Raw genomic sequence first — 14,868 nt, 5'->3', positions numbered from 1 at the left:
ATATTGCATTTTATTATTAATTATAGCATCAACAGTGTGCTGGGTGCCTTACAGGCAAGTGAAAAGACACAGTCACTGCCCCCAAGCAGCTTACCAAGTCAACAACCAACAGGGAAGGGATGCAACAAGAAAGCAAAGGGGTAGAGTGGTGAGGCTTCACAGTTTTGGAGGGGATTAAGGCTTGTGGGATTTACTCTTTCTTCTTATGCTCAGACTGACTTGCTGGGAAGACTAAGGTATATAGGTCAGTGTTGTGTGATCTTGTCATTTTGGGCCATTTTTTGCATCACAGCATTCTTTATAGTTGTATATTTTCCCCCAGAGATATACAGAGGAAACATTAGCCAGTGAGGATCCGTCCCAGCCACCTATACCTCCACTGCAACACTATTTAGAGAGACCCATAAACAGGATCCAGCAGTATCAAATTATAATCAAGGTAAGGAGCTTCCAATAGATTCTTACCACTCCTAGTGTGATGGATTTGCCTTCCATTTTGGAGAGCCTTTGGAGAAAATGGACCTGATCAGTTACCCTGGCTTCACACTAGTATAACACCATTGGAATTGCTCTCGAGCAAGGGAGATCAGAATCAGGGCCAAAGTTCATGCACTTGAATAGTTTTGTAAACTTAACTCGTTTGAGAAGTTCACAAAGTCTCAAACACCACACGGTTTGCCCAGCTTTAGCTGAATGCTCTAAAAATGGTTACATCCATGAAGAATATAAATTCGCCATGTGTGGCAACATATCTGTTATAAAAGCAACTAGTTTTCAATGCACATGTCATTGACTTGTCAACAGAGGCAACTTCCCTCCCTGTTTTTTCAGGCAGAATTCAAGGTAAGACAAGGCAGATAATGTAAGAGCTACCTTCCCACCTACTGCAAATCTTTGCTGTTTCAAGAGCTGAGCCCAAAGCAAATCATTTCTGAAGGTTCTGAAACATTTCACTATCTGAGGATTTAATTTATATATATATGTATACATACAGACATACATAATACTTGTTGTAATGTTTATTATATACTACATAAAACTGGGCATGTTTAGTCGTAAGAAAAGCAGACTGAAAGGGGACCTGATAGACTTCAAATATGTTAAGGGCTGTTCTAAAGAGGATGGTGAAGATAGGATGAGAGGTAATGGGCTTAATCTGAAGCAAGGGAAAGCTTTCTAACTATCAGGATAGCTTATCTCTGGAATAGGTTATGACAGGTTGTGGAATCTTTGTCACTGGAGGTTTTTAAGAACAGATTTGGCAAACACCTGTGATGGATCATCAGGTTTGCTTGGTCCTGCCTCAACCTGGGGGGAGGAACTAGATGATCTCCTGAGGTTCCCTTCCAGCGCTACATTTCTAAGATGCCCTGATTCTATTTTTGGGCTTCTTCTATGCTTCCATGTTCCAGCCAGGACCAGAAGCAGAGTGTCAAAATACCCCTTCTTGTAGTTCTTTCAGTCTGACTAGAAGGAAATAATATCAGGAGCCCCCAAAATTGCTAAATTTTTACAAATACAGATTTTACAAATTTAAGAGATTTAAATAGTTTGGAGAAGGTTCAAACATGCCTTTGAATTATGCCCACCTGTCTGGTCATACACACCAACATTTTTGAAGGTTCTCCTGATGCTTGTTCGGAGCCCCTGTACAAACACTACCTGAAAATGAAAGAGAAGAACAAATGTAATATTTACATTCATTTTGGCAGAAAAGTGTAGGTTGACGTTGATAGATATTTGCTGCATGCCCTTTCCTTCTTACTTTCACTGCATTGACGGTTGTATTTTAGCACCATCCCTTGTTTGACTCATTGTGGTGCCTTGATACCGTTGTAATAATTAAATTAGAAATACGCTGATAAGTATGTGGATCTCTTCACTGTTCAGTTTTCAATCAGCCAGACAAGTATCCTACTTGTGGGCTTCACTTCAGCCGTGTCTCCACTCAGTAATAACTATTTGAAGGGCGGTGTGGCATGGTTAGTCAAAGAGGCCATGCATGTGGAATGGAAAGAAACTGACCAACAAGTGGTGAAAGAGTGGGGCAAAGGTGGCCCCGTATGGAGAGCTGGATCACAGACTCCCACAGGGTGATGTCTGGACTGCATGAGGATACCAATAGAATGCAAACTCTTGGAAATGTCCAGTAACAGCTGCTTTGTTCACTTGTAGGAATTAATCCGAAATAAAGCAAGAAACAGCCAAAACTGTGCATTGCTGGAGCAGGCTTATGCCATTGTGTCCGCACTCACCCAGCGTGCAGAAAACAACCTCCATATCTCACTCATTGAGAACTATCCAGGGACCCTGGAAATTCTAGGAGAACCCATCCGACAGGTAATTAGAAACTCTGAATGAGGACAGTCAGTGCTTAATGCTCTTCCTGCCTTTGATAGGCCTTAAGTGGTCCATATTCTTTAGTGGCTTCTATACAAATTGTCATTTGAAACAGAAAATCAGCTTAACACCCACCAAAGTGATTATCATTAATTCTGTGTTGTTGCGTATAATAAATTGCAGAATGTGACAGAGATGGACCTTCTGAATTGACTAAGCTTGAGAGCCTCTGAGCATAGAAAGTAACTCCCATCCCCATGGGTATATAGGTGTTTGTCTTCACAACTCACCATCCAAACAGCAGGAAATCCTGTTTGGGGCATGTTTAATGGCTCATGTCGTGCACCCATGTGCTGATTAAGCTGTCCACAGTATATGTTGTCAAAAACATATGGACCAAATCCTATTCTCATGAAGTTGATGAGACTTTTCCAATTACACTTATGGAACTAGGCTTATGAGGAGAGGCTGAGGGAGCTGGGATTGTTTAGCCTGCAGAAGAGAAGAATGAGGGGGGATTTGATAGCTGCTTTCAACTACCTGAAAGGGGGTTCCAAAGAGGATGGCTCTAGACTGTTCTCAATGGTAGCAGATGACAGAACGAGGAGTAATGGTCTCAAGTTGCAGTGGGGGAGGTTTAGATTGGATATTAGGAAAAACTTTTTCACTAAGAGGGTGGTGAAACACTGGAATGCGTTGCCTAGGGAGGTGGTGGAATCTCCTTCCTTGGAAGTTTTTAAGGTCAGGCTTGACAAAGCCCTGGCTGGGATGATTTAACTGGGAATTGGTCCTGCTTCGAGCAGGGGGTTGGGCTAGATGACCTTCAGGGGTCCCTTCCAACCCTGATATTCTATGATTCTATGATTCTATGAACTAGAATTTGGCCTTAAGTTTTCATTGCATATGTTTCCCCAAGTAATACACTTTTGTTTTTAAAGCTCAGTTTTAAAATGCATATCCATTCAAGTCAACGTGGGTAACATTGTATATGCTTTATATGAAATCATGAGATTTGTTTCTCGATATCTTAGCCCTCACAATCCGTATAATTTCAGAAGCTCTGTCTGCCTCTCTACCTGTTTCTTTAGAAATGAATGGATGGATTTCAAGATACCACATAGGACATAATTTGAAATTATATTTAATTTTTTTAGTAGCTTTAGCCCTGGTGAAAGATGCCTGGCTGGCAATCCTGGAGATTTATATCGGGTATTTATTTGTAGGCAAAGGAGTAATTTAAAAGATAATGTTGGGACTAAAACTGTACGCAGATTAGGAGTAGTGCCATTTTGAATGCATCACATGTAATGGTAACGATCATCTGCTATGCTGCAATAAAAGCCAAGGTGGATGGGATGGAGGATGGAACACAGAACAATTGCTATTCAGTAGCTAGGAAGTGATAGAGAGACACCATGAAAGTAGTTCAGCAATCATTTCTACTTATTATTTCCTGCTTTCTTTTCCAGGGTCACTTCATAGTGTGGGAAGGAGCTCCAGGAGCCAGAATGGCATGGAAAGGTCACAACCGACATGTCTTCCTCTTCAAGAATTATATCCTGATCTGCAAACCCAAGCGAGACACCAAGACAGACACCTACAGCTACATCTTCAAGAACATGATGAAGGTCTAACCATTACTTTTACCTCCCCACTAGTACAATTGCTCTCTTTTTTTCAGTCTACTTCTCTCTCTCTTGATATGCAGTTGCTGGTCATCAGAAAACATGACATTTCACTTATCCTCTCAAATTGTTCTTTTGTTTCCAAAATTCCCTACAACACAGATAGAACCTGCATTATTTACTGAAATACATTTGTTAGCTCTCCAAGTCAGGTAGAATATATGTCATAAACCACCAGAGAGCAAACTAACAGGCTTTCACTGCGCAGTAGTGAGGATACATATAAGAAGTTATGGTCATCCCAGCAGGAAGCCCACTGAAGCCAATGAAATTAGCCAGGTGGCAAATTTGGACTGAGGCGGTTTCTGTAGTTTATTCAAGTCAGTAAATTGGAATAGTTTCCATTTCAATCTAATGCTGTACTTCCAATAATTGTCCTCTGCCAACAAAAGAATTGGGCAGGCCCATCTTAAGTCATTTGTCCCCATAGTATAAGAACATCACATAAGAAAATAAGGGCTGCCATGCTGGGTCAGACCAATGATCCACACAGCTCAGTATCCTGTCTCTGACAGTAGCCAGGACCAGAGCTCCAGGGAGAGTGTACAGAACAGGGAAATTCGGGAATGGTCTGCTCCTGTCTTCCACTCCTGGCTTTTACCGGTCAGAGGTTTAGGGTCACCTTGAGAATGGGGTTGCATCCCTGACCATCTTGTCTAATAGCCATTGATGGCCTTATTCTCCATGTCCATCACAACAATGGCAATAAGTTCCACAGGTTAATTGTGTGTATAATTATAAGAAATTCAGAGTGGATTTTCAGAGCTCAACTCCTACTAAGAGTCAATGAGTGTTGGGTGGTCTAACTCCCATAGGCCCCTTTGAAAATCCCCATCTCATTCTTATTTGACAATCACATGCACGGTCTGTGTTTCCCAGCTGGATTGTCTTGCTCTCCGTATGATATCTGCTGTGCAGTTTCTCTTCATGTTGCTACTAATAGCCTGTGTTGTTTCTCGCTATGAATCATCCTCTAGAATAAAGATCTCAGCGTTGCTGTTCTGTTGATGCTGGCTTGTAGATCATGTGGAATATTCTTTTAACATTAAGTAATTCTTTTTCCTGAAAATAATAATTCACCGGGGTCAGACTTTTAAGCTGCCTGTTTGCTATATACAATTAGGTAAATAGCACAAAGCACTACATAGTGGGCTGAATTCTCAATTACACATAGGCCACTTTGCATGGCTCAGGCAGCGGAAAGGGACCTTCAAGAGGGTGTAAATTACATTTACACTCACTTTAATGCCCTTTTGAAGTAAATGAGAAGCAGGGCCACTGTGTTCTAGGCAACAACTCTGCATTGGCAATGGGGGATTAGATGACACCTAATAGAATTGATCCCTCTTACATTTTTATGGAGGTGGTTCTGACTCTCAAAGGTTAGATCTAGATCTGAACTTTCCTAAATGTAGGGGCTTTGTTAGGAGCCAGGGCTTTGGTTCAGACTCGTGTCTAATTTCTGTCATGCGACTGAAGACACTTAATTGACTTTCTTACTGTCCTCCTGGTCACCCAGCTGTCCCACATAGATGTGAACGACCTGGTGGAAGGAGATGACCGGGCATTTGAGATCTGGCATGAGCGAGAAGACTCTGTCCGCAAGTACCTACTTCAAGCTCGTACGGTCATCATCAAGAACTCCTGGGTGAAAGAAATCTGTGGTATACAGCAACGTATCAGCCTGCCTGTGTGGAGTGAGTATAGTCAGGAAGATCGATTGAACCTCTGCTAAAACTAATTGATGCCTCTCCAGTTCAGAAGTGCAAGTGATGAATGGCTTTGCTGCTAAGATTAGCTCTGCAAGGAGGAGAGAGCCATCACGCCCAGCATTATACCTCTGACGCTTAACTAAGGGCTGGCCTAATTATGTCAGGGTCTACGCTACAGCCTTCCTCCCACCGATGTAAGTGCCATACTACACCGACATCATAACTCTACCTCCATGAGAGGTGTAAGTCTTAGGTTGGTGTAGTTAGGGTGACACAGGGTCTGTGTAGACACTGTCCCTTACATTGACTGTTGACTGTCGCGTCAGTTTCACAGCAGGACCTGTGAAATTCACAAGAAAACCGGGCAATTAGGGCCCTGCTGCCCCCAGATCCCTTGGAGAACTGGGCAGAGGGACCCCACTCCCGGCTGGGAACCAGGGGGAGAATGGACCCCTCTCCCAGCTGGGAGCCAGGGTGAGAAGCCTGGGCAGCTGGACCCAGCTGGGAGCCGGGGCAAGAAGCTCAGGTGGCTTCTCCCCACCCCAGCTTCTAGCTAGGAGTCAGGCAGCCTTGTTAATGTCAGGGCTCCCTGAGCTGTAAAATTGACATGGCTGTCCTGCTCCTGTCTGGGAGCAGGGGGAGAGGGGAGTGGGAGAAGCCAGGGCCTCTGGACCCTTCTCCCCAGGGGTAAGAAGCCCAGGGAAGCTTCCCCCAGCTCTCCACTGGGAACAGGGAGTGGAGGTGGTGGGACAGCCCTCCAGGAGCCTGTGGGGGCCTGCCAGGTTCCCGGCAGGCTGCTGCCAGCAGAGCTGAGAGACCAGGCTCTGAGCTCCCACCACTGCCCCTCTTAGGTCGGTGGACGGTCTCCTGGTGAGGATGCACATCACTGACCCAAGGAGGGTAGTTGGAACATAATAATTCACAGAGGTCAGACTTTAAGCTGCCTGTTTGCTATGTACCATTAGGTAGACAGCACAAAGCACTACATAGTGGGCCTAATTCTCATTTACACAGAGGGCACTTTGCACTGCTCAGCCTAATTAGTCTGAAATCACCAAGATAAAATTCAAAAAAGAAAAGTTCAAAGTCCTGCACTTAAGAATGAAAAAAATCCAATGTCCAGCTACAAATGGGGAATGATAAAATGGGGAATAATTAACTCGGCAGCAGTACTGCTGAAAAGGATCTGGGCATGATAGTGTATCATAAACTCAATATAAATCAACGTGATGCAGTTGTGAAAAACGCTAATGTCATTGTGGGGTGTCTTAACAGGAGTGTCATCTGTCAGACACGGGAGGTAACTGTCCTGCTCTACTCTGCAGTGGTGAGGCCCCAGCTGGAGAACTGTGTCCATGCTTTAGGAAGCTGAAGGGAGTCCAGAGGAGAACAATAAAAACAATAAAAGGTTTAGACGACCTGGCCTGTAAGGAAAGGCTAAAGCAAATGGGCTTGTTTAGCCTTGAGAAAAGAAGATTTGAAGGTGTAACCTGATAACAGTCTTCAAATGTGTTAAGGAATGTTATAAAGAGGACAGTGACCAGTTGTTCTGTATGCCCACTGAAAGTAGAACAAGTCGAAGGGGCTTGATCTGCAACAAATAAGATTTATGTTAGATATTAGGAAACTCTTTCTAACTCTAGGGGTAGTTAAGCTCTAGAATAGGCTTCTAAGGGAGTATGTGGAATCTCTGGTTTCACAGTAGCAGCCATGCTAGTCTTTATCCACAAAAAGAAAAGGAGGATTTGTGGCACCTTTGAGACTAACAAATTTATTTGAGCATAAGCTTTCGTGAGCTATAGCTGCATCCAGTGAAGTGGGCTGTAGCTCACGAAAGCTTATGCTCAAATAAATTTGTCAGTCTCTAAGGTGCCACAAGTCCTCCTTTTCTTTTTGTGGAATCTCTGTCACTTGAGGTTTCTAAGAGGAGGTTAGACACACACATGTCAGGGATGGTCTCTAGGTGTACTTGGTCTTACCTCAGGACAGGGGGTGGGCTAGATGACCTCTCAAGGTCCCTTCCAGCCGTATATTTCTATGATTCTCCAGCACAGTTGAATAGTCCCATAGAAATCAAGAGAACTTTTGTTGCTGGGTGAGGAAATATGGCTGCTAAAACCTCTATAACAAAGACTTTGAATTAGATCCCAAGTACCCAGATTGTATTCAGAAAATGTGCAAAGAGGTAATTGCGTGCAATGGGCTTATAGCATATTTAGTAAGCTACTGAGCTTGCACCTACACTTGCATATATTACAGATAAAGCCTAAGAAAATTTGGCTTCTATTTCTACTACATTTGTGCAGAAGATAAGGCTGTGTATTTTAACTTTTACTAATAACCTGTTCTTATAAAGTGAGCCTTCCAAATTAATTTTTATATAACTTCTTGATATACATAAAGGTCAAACCTTAAAGTGTTTTGTCAGTACTCAGTGCAGAATAAACCAGTGTGGAAAGAAGCAGGAATACATTTTGGGTGCTCAGCATTTTCTGAAAAAGAGGATTCTTTACGGTGTCTCACACCGGGCAGCCAGAAATGGAAGCGCCCAGAACCACTAGTCAGTTTTGAAAACCTTGGCCGAAGGAACTGCGAAGGCTATAGAGTGAGTCAGAACGAAGGATAAAACTCAGCATTCCTGTCCCCCAGGTCTAAAATCACTAGCCAACACATGGTGATCTCTGTTTATCCACAAACAATTTGCAACACCGTGAAGTCATTAGTACCCGTTGGTTAATAAACTCTCCATTTCAGGTATCCCATGTTGAAACTTTAAGGTTTGCAAAACTCAGCCATCCTGCATGTCCTTTTCCTTCATTGCATTAGTCATTCTTCAGACAGAACCACTAAAAATGCCTAATAAATCTCTTTTCTTTCAGTTCCTCCGGATTTTGAGGAAGGACTGGCTGACTGTACAGCTGAGCTGGGTGAAACTGTCAAATTGGCTTGCAAAGTGACAGGAGCTCCTAAGCCGGTAGTCGCTTGGTATAAAGGTATAGTCAGCATTGTGCTGTCTTGAGATATGTACTCCTAGTTTACGTGGCACTCACACTGCTCCATACCAAGTTCTTGGTAGCTGATCATTTAACTGAATTGCATGTTTTCCCAGCAACATTATAATTAGTTTTTACTTGCAGTGAAAACATCTTTGCTGAAAGTTGACACCCAATACAAAGCCGTTTCACGTGCCTCTCACTGCATTTAAGTCTTTTCCTTTTACAAAAAGAACAGGAATACTTGTGGCACCTTAGAGACTAACAAATTTATTAGAGTATAAGCTTTCGTGGGCTACAGCCCACTTCATCGGATGCATAGCATGGAACATATAATAAGAAGATATATATATACACATACAGAGAAGGTGGAAGTTGCCATACAAACTGTAAGAGGCTAATTATTTAAGATGAGCTATTATCAGCAGGAGAAAAAAAAACTTTTCTTGCGATAATCAAGGTGGCCCATTTAGACAGTTGACAAGAAGGTGCGAGGATACTTAACATGGGGAAATAGATTCGATATGTGTAATGACCCAGCCACTCCCAGTCTCTATTCAAACCCAAGTTAATGTTATCTAGTTTGCATATTAATTCAAGCTTGGCAGTTTCTCGTTGGAGTCTGTTTTTGAAGCTTTTCTGTTGCAAAATTGCCACCCTTAAGTGTTTTACTGAGTGGCCAAAGAGGTTGAAGTGTTCTCCTACCGGTTTTTGATTCCTGATGTCAGATTTGTGTTCATTTATCCTTTTGCGTAGAGACTGTCTGGTTTGGCCAATGTACCTGGTAGAGGGTCATTGCTGGCACATGATGGCATATATCACATTGGTAGATGTAAAAAGAAAAGGAGTACGTGTGGCACTTTAGAGACTAATGAATGAGCCCCTGATGGCGTGGCTAATGTGATTAAGTCCTATGATGGTGTCACTTGAATAAATATGTGGACAGAGTTGGCATCAGGCTTTGTTGCAAGGATAGGTTCCTGGGTTAGTGTCTTTGTTATGTGGTGTGTAGTTGCTGGAGAGTATTTGCTTCAGGTTGGGGGGCTGTCTGTAAGCAAGGACTGGTCTGTCCCCAAGATCTGTGAAGGATGACCCAACACTCTCACAAATCTTGGGAGACAGGCCAGTCCTTGCCTACAGACAGCCCCCCAACCTGAAGCGAATACTCACCAGCAACCACATACCACACAACAGAACCACTAACCCAGGAACCTGTCCTTGCAACAAAGCCTGTTGCCAACTGTGCCCACATATCTATTCAGGGGACACCATCACAGGGCCTAATAACATCAGCCACACTATCAGAGGCTCGTTCACCTGCACATCCACCAATGTGATATATGCCATCATGTGCCAGCAATGCCCCTTTGCCTTGTACATTGGTCAAACTGGACAGTCTCTACATAAAAGAATAAATGGACACAAATCAGATGTCAAGAATTATAACATTCATAAACCAGTCGGAGAACACTTCAATCTCTCTGGTCACGCGATTACAGACATGAAAGTTGCGATATTACAACAGAAAAACTTCGGAAACAAACTCCAAAGAGAGATTGCTGACTTGGAATTAATTTGCAAATTGGATACAATTAACTTAGGCTTGAGTAGAGACTGGGAATGGTTGATTCATTATAAAAGGTAACCTATTTCCCCTTGTTTATTCCGTCTCCCCCCCCCGCCCCACTGTTCCTCAGACATTCTTGTTAAACCCTTGATTTGTGCTGGAAATGGCCCACCTTGATTATCATACACATTGTATGGAGAGTGATCACTTTAGATAAGCTATTACCAACAGGAGAGTGCGGGGTGGGGGAGAGAAAACCTTTTGTAGTGATAAACACCCATTTTTTCATGGTCTGTGTGTATACAAACATCTTCTGTATCTTCCACAGTACGCATCCGATGAAGTGAGCTGTAGCTCATGAAAGCTTATGCTCAAATAAATTGGTTAGTCTCTAAGGTGCCACAAGTACTCCTTTTTAAGATCTGTGAAAGTGAGGGATCATTTTTCAGGATAAGTTGTAAATCTTTGATGATGCGCTGGAGAGGTTTTAGTTGGGGGCTGAAGGTGACAGCTAGTGGCGTTCTGTTATTTTCTTTGTTGGTCCTGTCCTGTAGTAGGTGAATTCAGGGTACTCTTCTGGCTCTGTCAATCTGTTTTTTTCACTTCAGCAGGTGGATATTGTAGTTTTAAGAATGCTTGATAGAGATCTTGTAGATGTTTTTCTCTGTCTGAGGGATTGGAGCAAATGTGGTTGTATCTTAGAGCTTGGCTGTAGACAATGGATCGTGTGGTGTGGTCAGGGTGAAAGCTGGAGGCATGTAGGTAGGAATAGCGGTCAGTAGGTTTCCGGTATAGGGTGGTGTTTATGTGACCATCGTTTATTAGCACTGTAGTGTCCAGGAAGTGGATCTCTTGTGTGGACTGGACCAGGCTGAGGTTGATGGTGGGATGGAAATTGTTGAAATCATGGTGGAATTCCTTAAGGGCTTCTTTTCCATGGGTCCAGATGATGAAGATGTCATCAATGTAGCGCAAGTAGAGTAGGGGCGTTAGGGGACGAGAGCTGAGGAAGCGTTGTTCTAAGTCAGCCATAACAATGTTGGCATACTGTGGAGCCATGCGGGTACCCATAGCAGTGCCACTGACTTGAAGGTATATATTGTCCCCAAATGTGAAATAGTTGTGGGTGAGGACAAAGTCACTAAGGTCAGCCACCAGGTTTGCCATGACATTATCGGGGATACTGTTCCTGCTAGCTTGTAGGCCATCTTTTACATCCTTTTAGAACACACCATAATCAACAAGATCCTTCACCACACAGGAGAGACTTCAGGAGAGTTTTCGTGTTTACACGAGGACAAAGCATGACAGGTGATGAGCACCTGCAGTGCCCATTGAGATCAGGATTTAGCTCATGGTGGATACAATGTCTCCTCAGCTGTGTTCTCAGGGTGCATTGCAGAGAAGGAAGATGAAGAGCTCATTCTTCAGCCATTCTGACATTATGCAATGTGTAGCTGTTTTTAGAAAGGCAAATACAGCTCTAAGCCCCCTATCTCTATGCCTTTCTCTATCCTGGGGATAGCCAAGGTCCAAAGTGGAAGAAAAAGGTACAGTTCCCAAACAGAGGATGTAAACTGATGCTGCGTTTAATGAGGGATTTTTCTTTCTTTTATTTTTAAGATGGCAAACCAGTGGAGATGGATCCCCATCACATTATAATAGAAGATCCTGATGGTTCCTGTACATTGATCCTGGACACTCTGACGGGTATTGACTCAGGACAGTACATGTGTTTTGCCACCAGTCCGGCTGGTAATGCCAGTACACTAGGAAAGATCCTTGTTCAAGGTAAAGTCCTATACAGATACATTGTTTTAAAGTGCTATTCACCACTTCCCTGCTGTGTATTATATTAGGTATGTGCATTAAAACATGCAGGCAGTTCTGCATTACGTTCCTGGCATGTCCTCTTTGAAGCACCCTCTGATAGCTCAGGAATAGCGAATCAGAAAGTCAAATCTCTTTCTTGGTCTGCTACCAATGGGAGGGATCCAGTCAGGCCACAGACCTGTGTTGTATGTTTTGATTGTTGTCGTGTTTATTAAGTTTATTCTTATTTTCTAGTGCCACCGAGGTTTGTGAACAAGGTTAGAAATGCTTATTATGTTGAAGATGAAGATGTTCAGTTTACCTGCACCACTGAAGGAGCACCGTATCCTCAAAGCAGGTCAGTTCTTGGAGTTATTTCTTGACAGAAACCAAATGTTTGGGTGGTTTCCTCAAGAAATTTATTGTAGCAATTGTGTGGGAGGGAAAAACCTTCAAATAATAATTGATATGGGACTCTATCAGATCTAATGTGCTGATGTATATTTTGGGGTTCCTTTAACTATCCTCACTCAGCATGCATTCACTTCACCAACCAAGTGTTCTGGGCAGTCCATCATGACATTCTTTCTAGCAGCGGAAACTCAGTACAACATCCTCTGAAGCCTGGCAATGCTGCTCTATGCATTGGCTTGAGGCATTTCATGAGAACACCGTAAGACTCTGGTTTTCCACGGGGGATGAGTGTGCTCCCTCCACAGTGATTCACATCCCTGAAAATGCAGAGAGCATGAGTTTTAGCTGGGACCTAAACTTGTATCTCCGGCCTGGGAGTGTTTTGCTCTGCCGACTGGGTTGATCGGCGAGTGACTCGTTGAAATGTCACGTTTTGCCTTAGACTTGCTATTTTCCATGCACAGGTGGTATAAAGATGGTGCCCTGCTGACAGACATCAATAAATACCAGACTTTTAGTGAGCCACGGAGTGGCGTGTTAGTCTTGGTGATCAAAAATGCTTCTAAGGAAGACATGGGACACTATGAATGTGAAGTAAGTTCAAACAGATTTCAACAGCTGCTGTTTGACTCATCATAATGTAAGAATTTCTTCTCTCTGGGGACAGATTTTTGACTGTGTTATTGCATCTGAAGTGTTACACACAGCGTACCAAGAAGCTCAAAATAAAGGAGGGATGGACCCAACTGTTCGGGGATACTCTGATCTGCGATTTTGGTTCATCAATTAATATAACAATGAGGCAGTTTGGAAATCAGAGTCAGAGCTGAGTTTAGATTCCAAATCTACCCCAGGCAACATTCAAATGTTCTGATGTGGAGTTTTGCTTTGGGCCCATCACTAAATTAAAGAGATCCAGACAAACATCCAGACAAGAAAAAGCACTTTTGGGCTTCAGCCAAAAGGGCAACCATTGAAATTCTCTTTTATTTCAAAAGATTAGCAGGAAGTAACTAAGAAAATCAAATCATATATGTTAGGGAAGGCAATTTCAATTACTTCAAAAAAGAAATTGCACTTCATTTTTTGTAGTAAGTCAGTAGTAAATCCTTAGTAGGAAATTAGAAAAGGAGTACTTGTGGCACCTTAGAGACTAACCAATTTATTTGAGCATAAGCTTTCGTGAGCTACAGCTCACTTCATAGGATGCATACTGTGGAAAGTGTAGAAGATCTTTTTATACACACAAAGCATGAAAAAATACCTCCCCCCACCCCACTCTCCTGCTGATAATAGCTTATCTAAAGTGACCACTCTCCTTACAATGTGTATGATAATCAAGGTGGGCCATTTCCAGCACAAATCAAGGGTTTAACAAGAACGTCTGAGGAAGGAGGGGGGGTATGGAAAACAAGGGGAAATAGGTTACCTTGCATAATGACTTAGCCACTCCCAGTCTCTATTCAAGCCTAAGTTAATTGTATCCAATTTGCAAATGAATTCCAAGTCAGCAGTCTCTCGCTGGAGTCTGGATTTGAAGTTTTTCTGTTGTAATATCGCAACTTTCATGTCTGTAATCAGAGAAATTGAAGTGTTCTCTGACTGGTTTATGAATGTTATAATTCTTGACATCTGATTTGTGTCCATTTATTCTTTTACGTAGAGACTGTCCAGTTTGACCAATGTACATGGCAGAGGGGCATTGCTGGCACATGATGGCATATATCACATTGGTGGATGTACAGGTGAACGAGCCTCTGATAGTGTGGCTGATGTGATTAGGCCCTGTGATGGTGTCCCCTGAATAGATATGTGGGCACAGTTGGCAACGGGCTTTGTTGCAAGGATAGGTTTCTGGGTTAGTGGAAAAGAAGATATGAGGAATTCCACCATGATTTCAACAATTTCCATCCCACCATCAACCTCAGCCTGGTCCAGTCCACACAAGAGATCCACTTCCTGGACACTACAGTGCTAATAAACGATGGTCACATAAACACCACCCTATACCGGAAATCTACTGACCACTATTCCTACCTACATGCCTCCAGCTTTCACCCTGACCACACCACACGATCCATTGTCTACAGCCAAGCTCTACGATACAACCGCATTTGCTCCAACCCCTCAGACAGAGACAGACACCTACAAGATCTCTATCAAGCATTCTTACAACTACAACACCCACCTGCGGAAGTGAAGAAACAGATTGACAGAGCCAGAAGAGTTCCCAGAAGTCACCTACTACAGGGCAGGCCTAACAAAGAAAATAACAGAACGCCACTAGCCGTCACCTTCAGCCCCCAACTAAAACTCCTCCAACGCATTATTAAGGATCTACAACC

General features: G+C 43.0%; 1 protein-coding gene across 1 annotated transcript in view; it reads left to right on the top strand.

The window, feature by feature from the left end:
- OBSCN (obscurin, cytoskeletal calmodulin and titin-interacting RhoGEF) overlaps nt 1-14,868 on the top strand; it is a 300,816-nt gene that overhangs the window by 211,666 nt on the left and 74,282 nt on the right. Inside the window, exons 81-88 of the mRNA XM_077808766.1 lie at nt 323-439; nt 2,176-2,340; nt 3,810-3,968; nt 5,545-5,722; nt 8,617-8,730; nt 11,921-12,088; nt 12,365-12,467; nt 12,988-13,117. Of these exons, the coding sequence (XP_077664892.1) occupies nt 323-439; nt 2,176-2,340; nt 3,810-3,968; nt 5,545-5,722; nt 8,617-8,730; nt 11,921-12,088; nt 12,365-12,467; nt 12,988-13,117 (1,134 nt within the window). The remainder of the gene's footprint in view (nt 1-322; nt 440-2,175; nt 2,341-3,809; nt 3,969-5,544; nt 5,723-8,616; nt 8,731-11,920; nt 12,089-12,364; nt 12,468-12,987; nt 13,118-14,868) is intronic.

Source organism: Eretmochelys imbricata, chromosome 2 (assembly GCF_965152235.1).
Source record: "Eretmochelys imbricata isolate rEreImb1 chromosome 2, rEreImb1.hap1, whole genome shotgun sequence".
NCBI lineage: Eukaryota > Metazoa > Chordata > Testudines > Cheloniidae > Eretmochelys > Eretmochelys imbricata.
The sequence above is the reverse complement of the archived record's forward strand: the minus strand, read 5'-3'. Positions and strand labels throughout refer to the sequence as shown.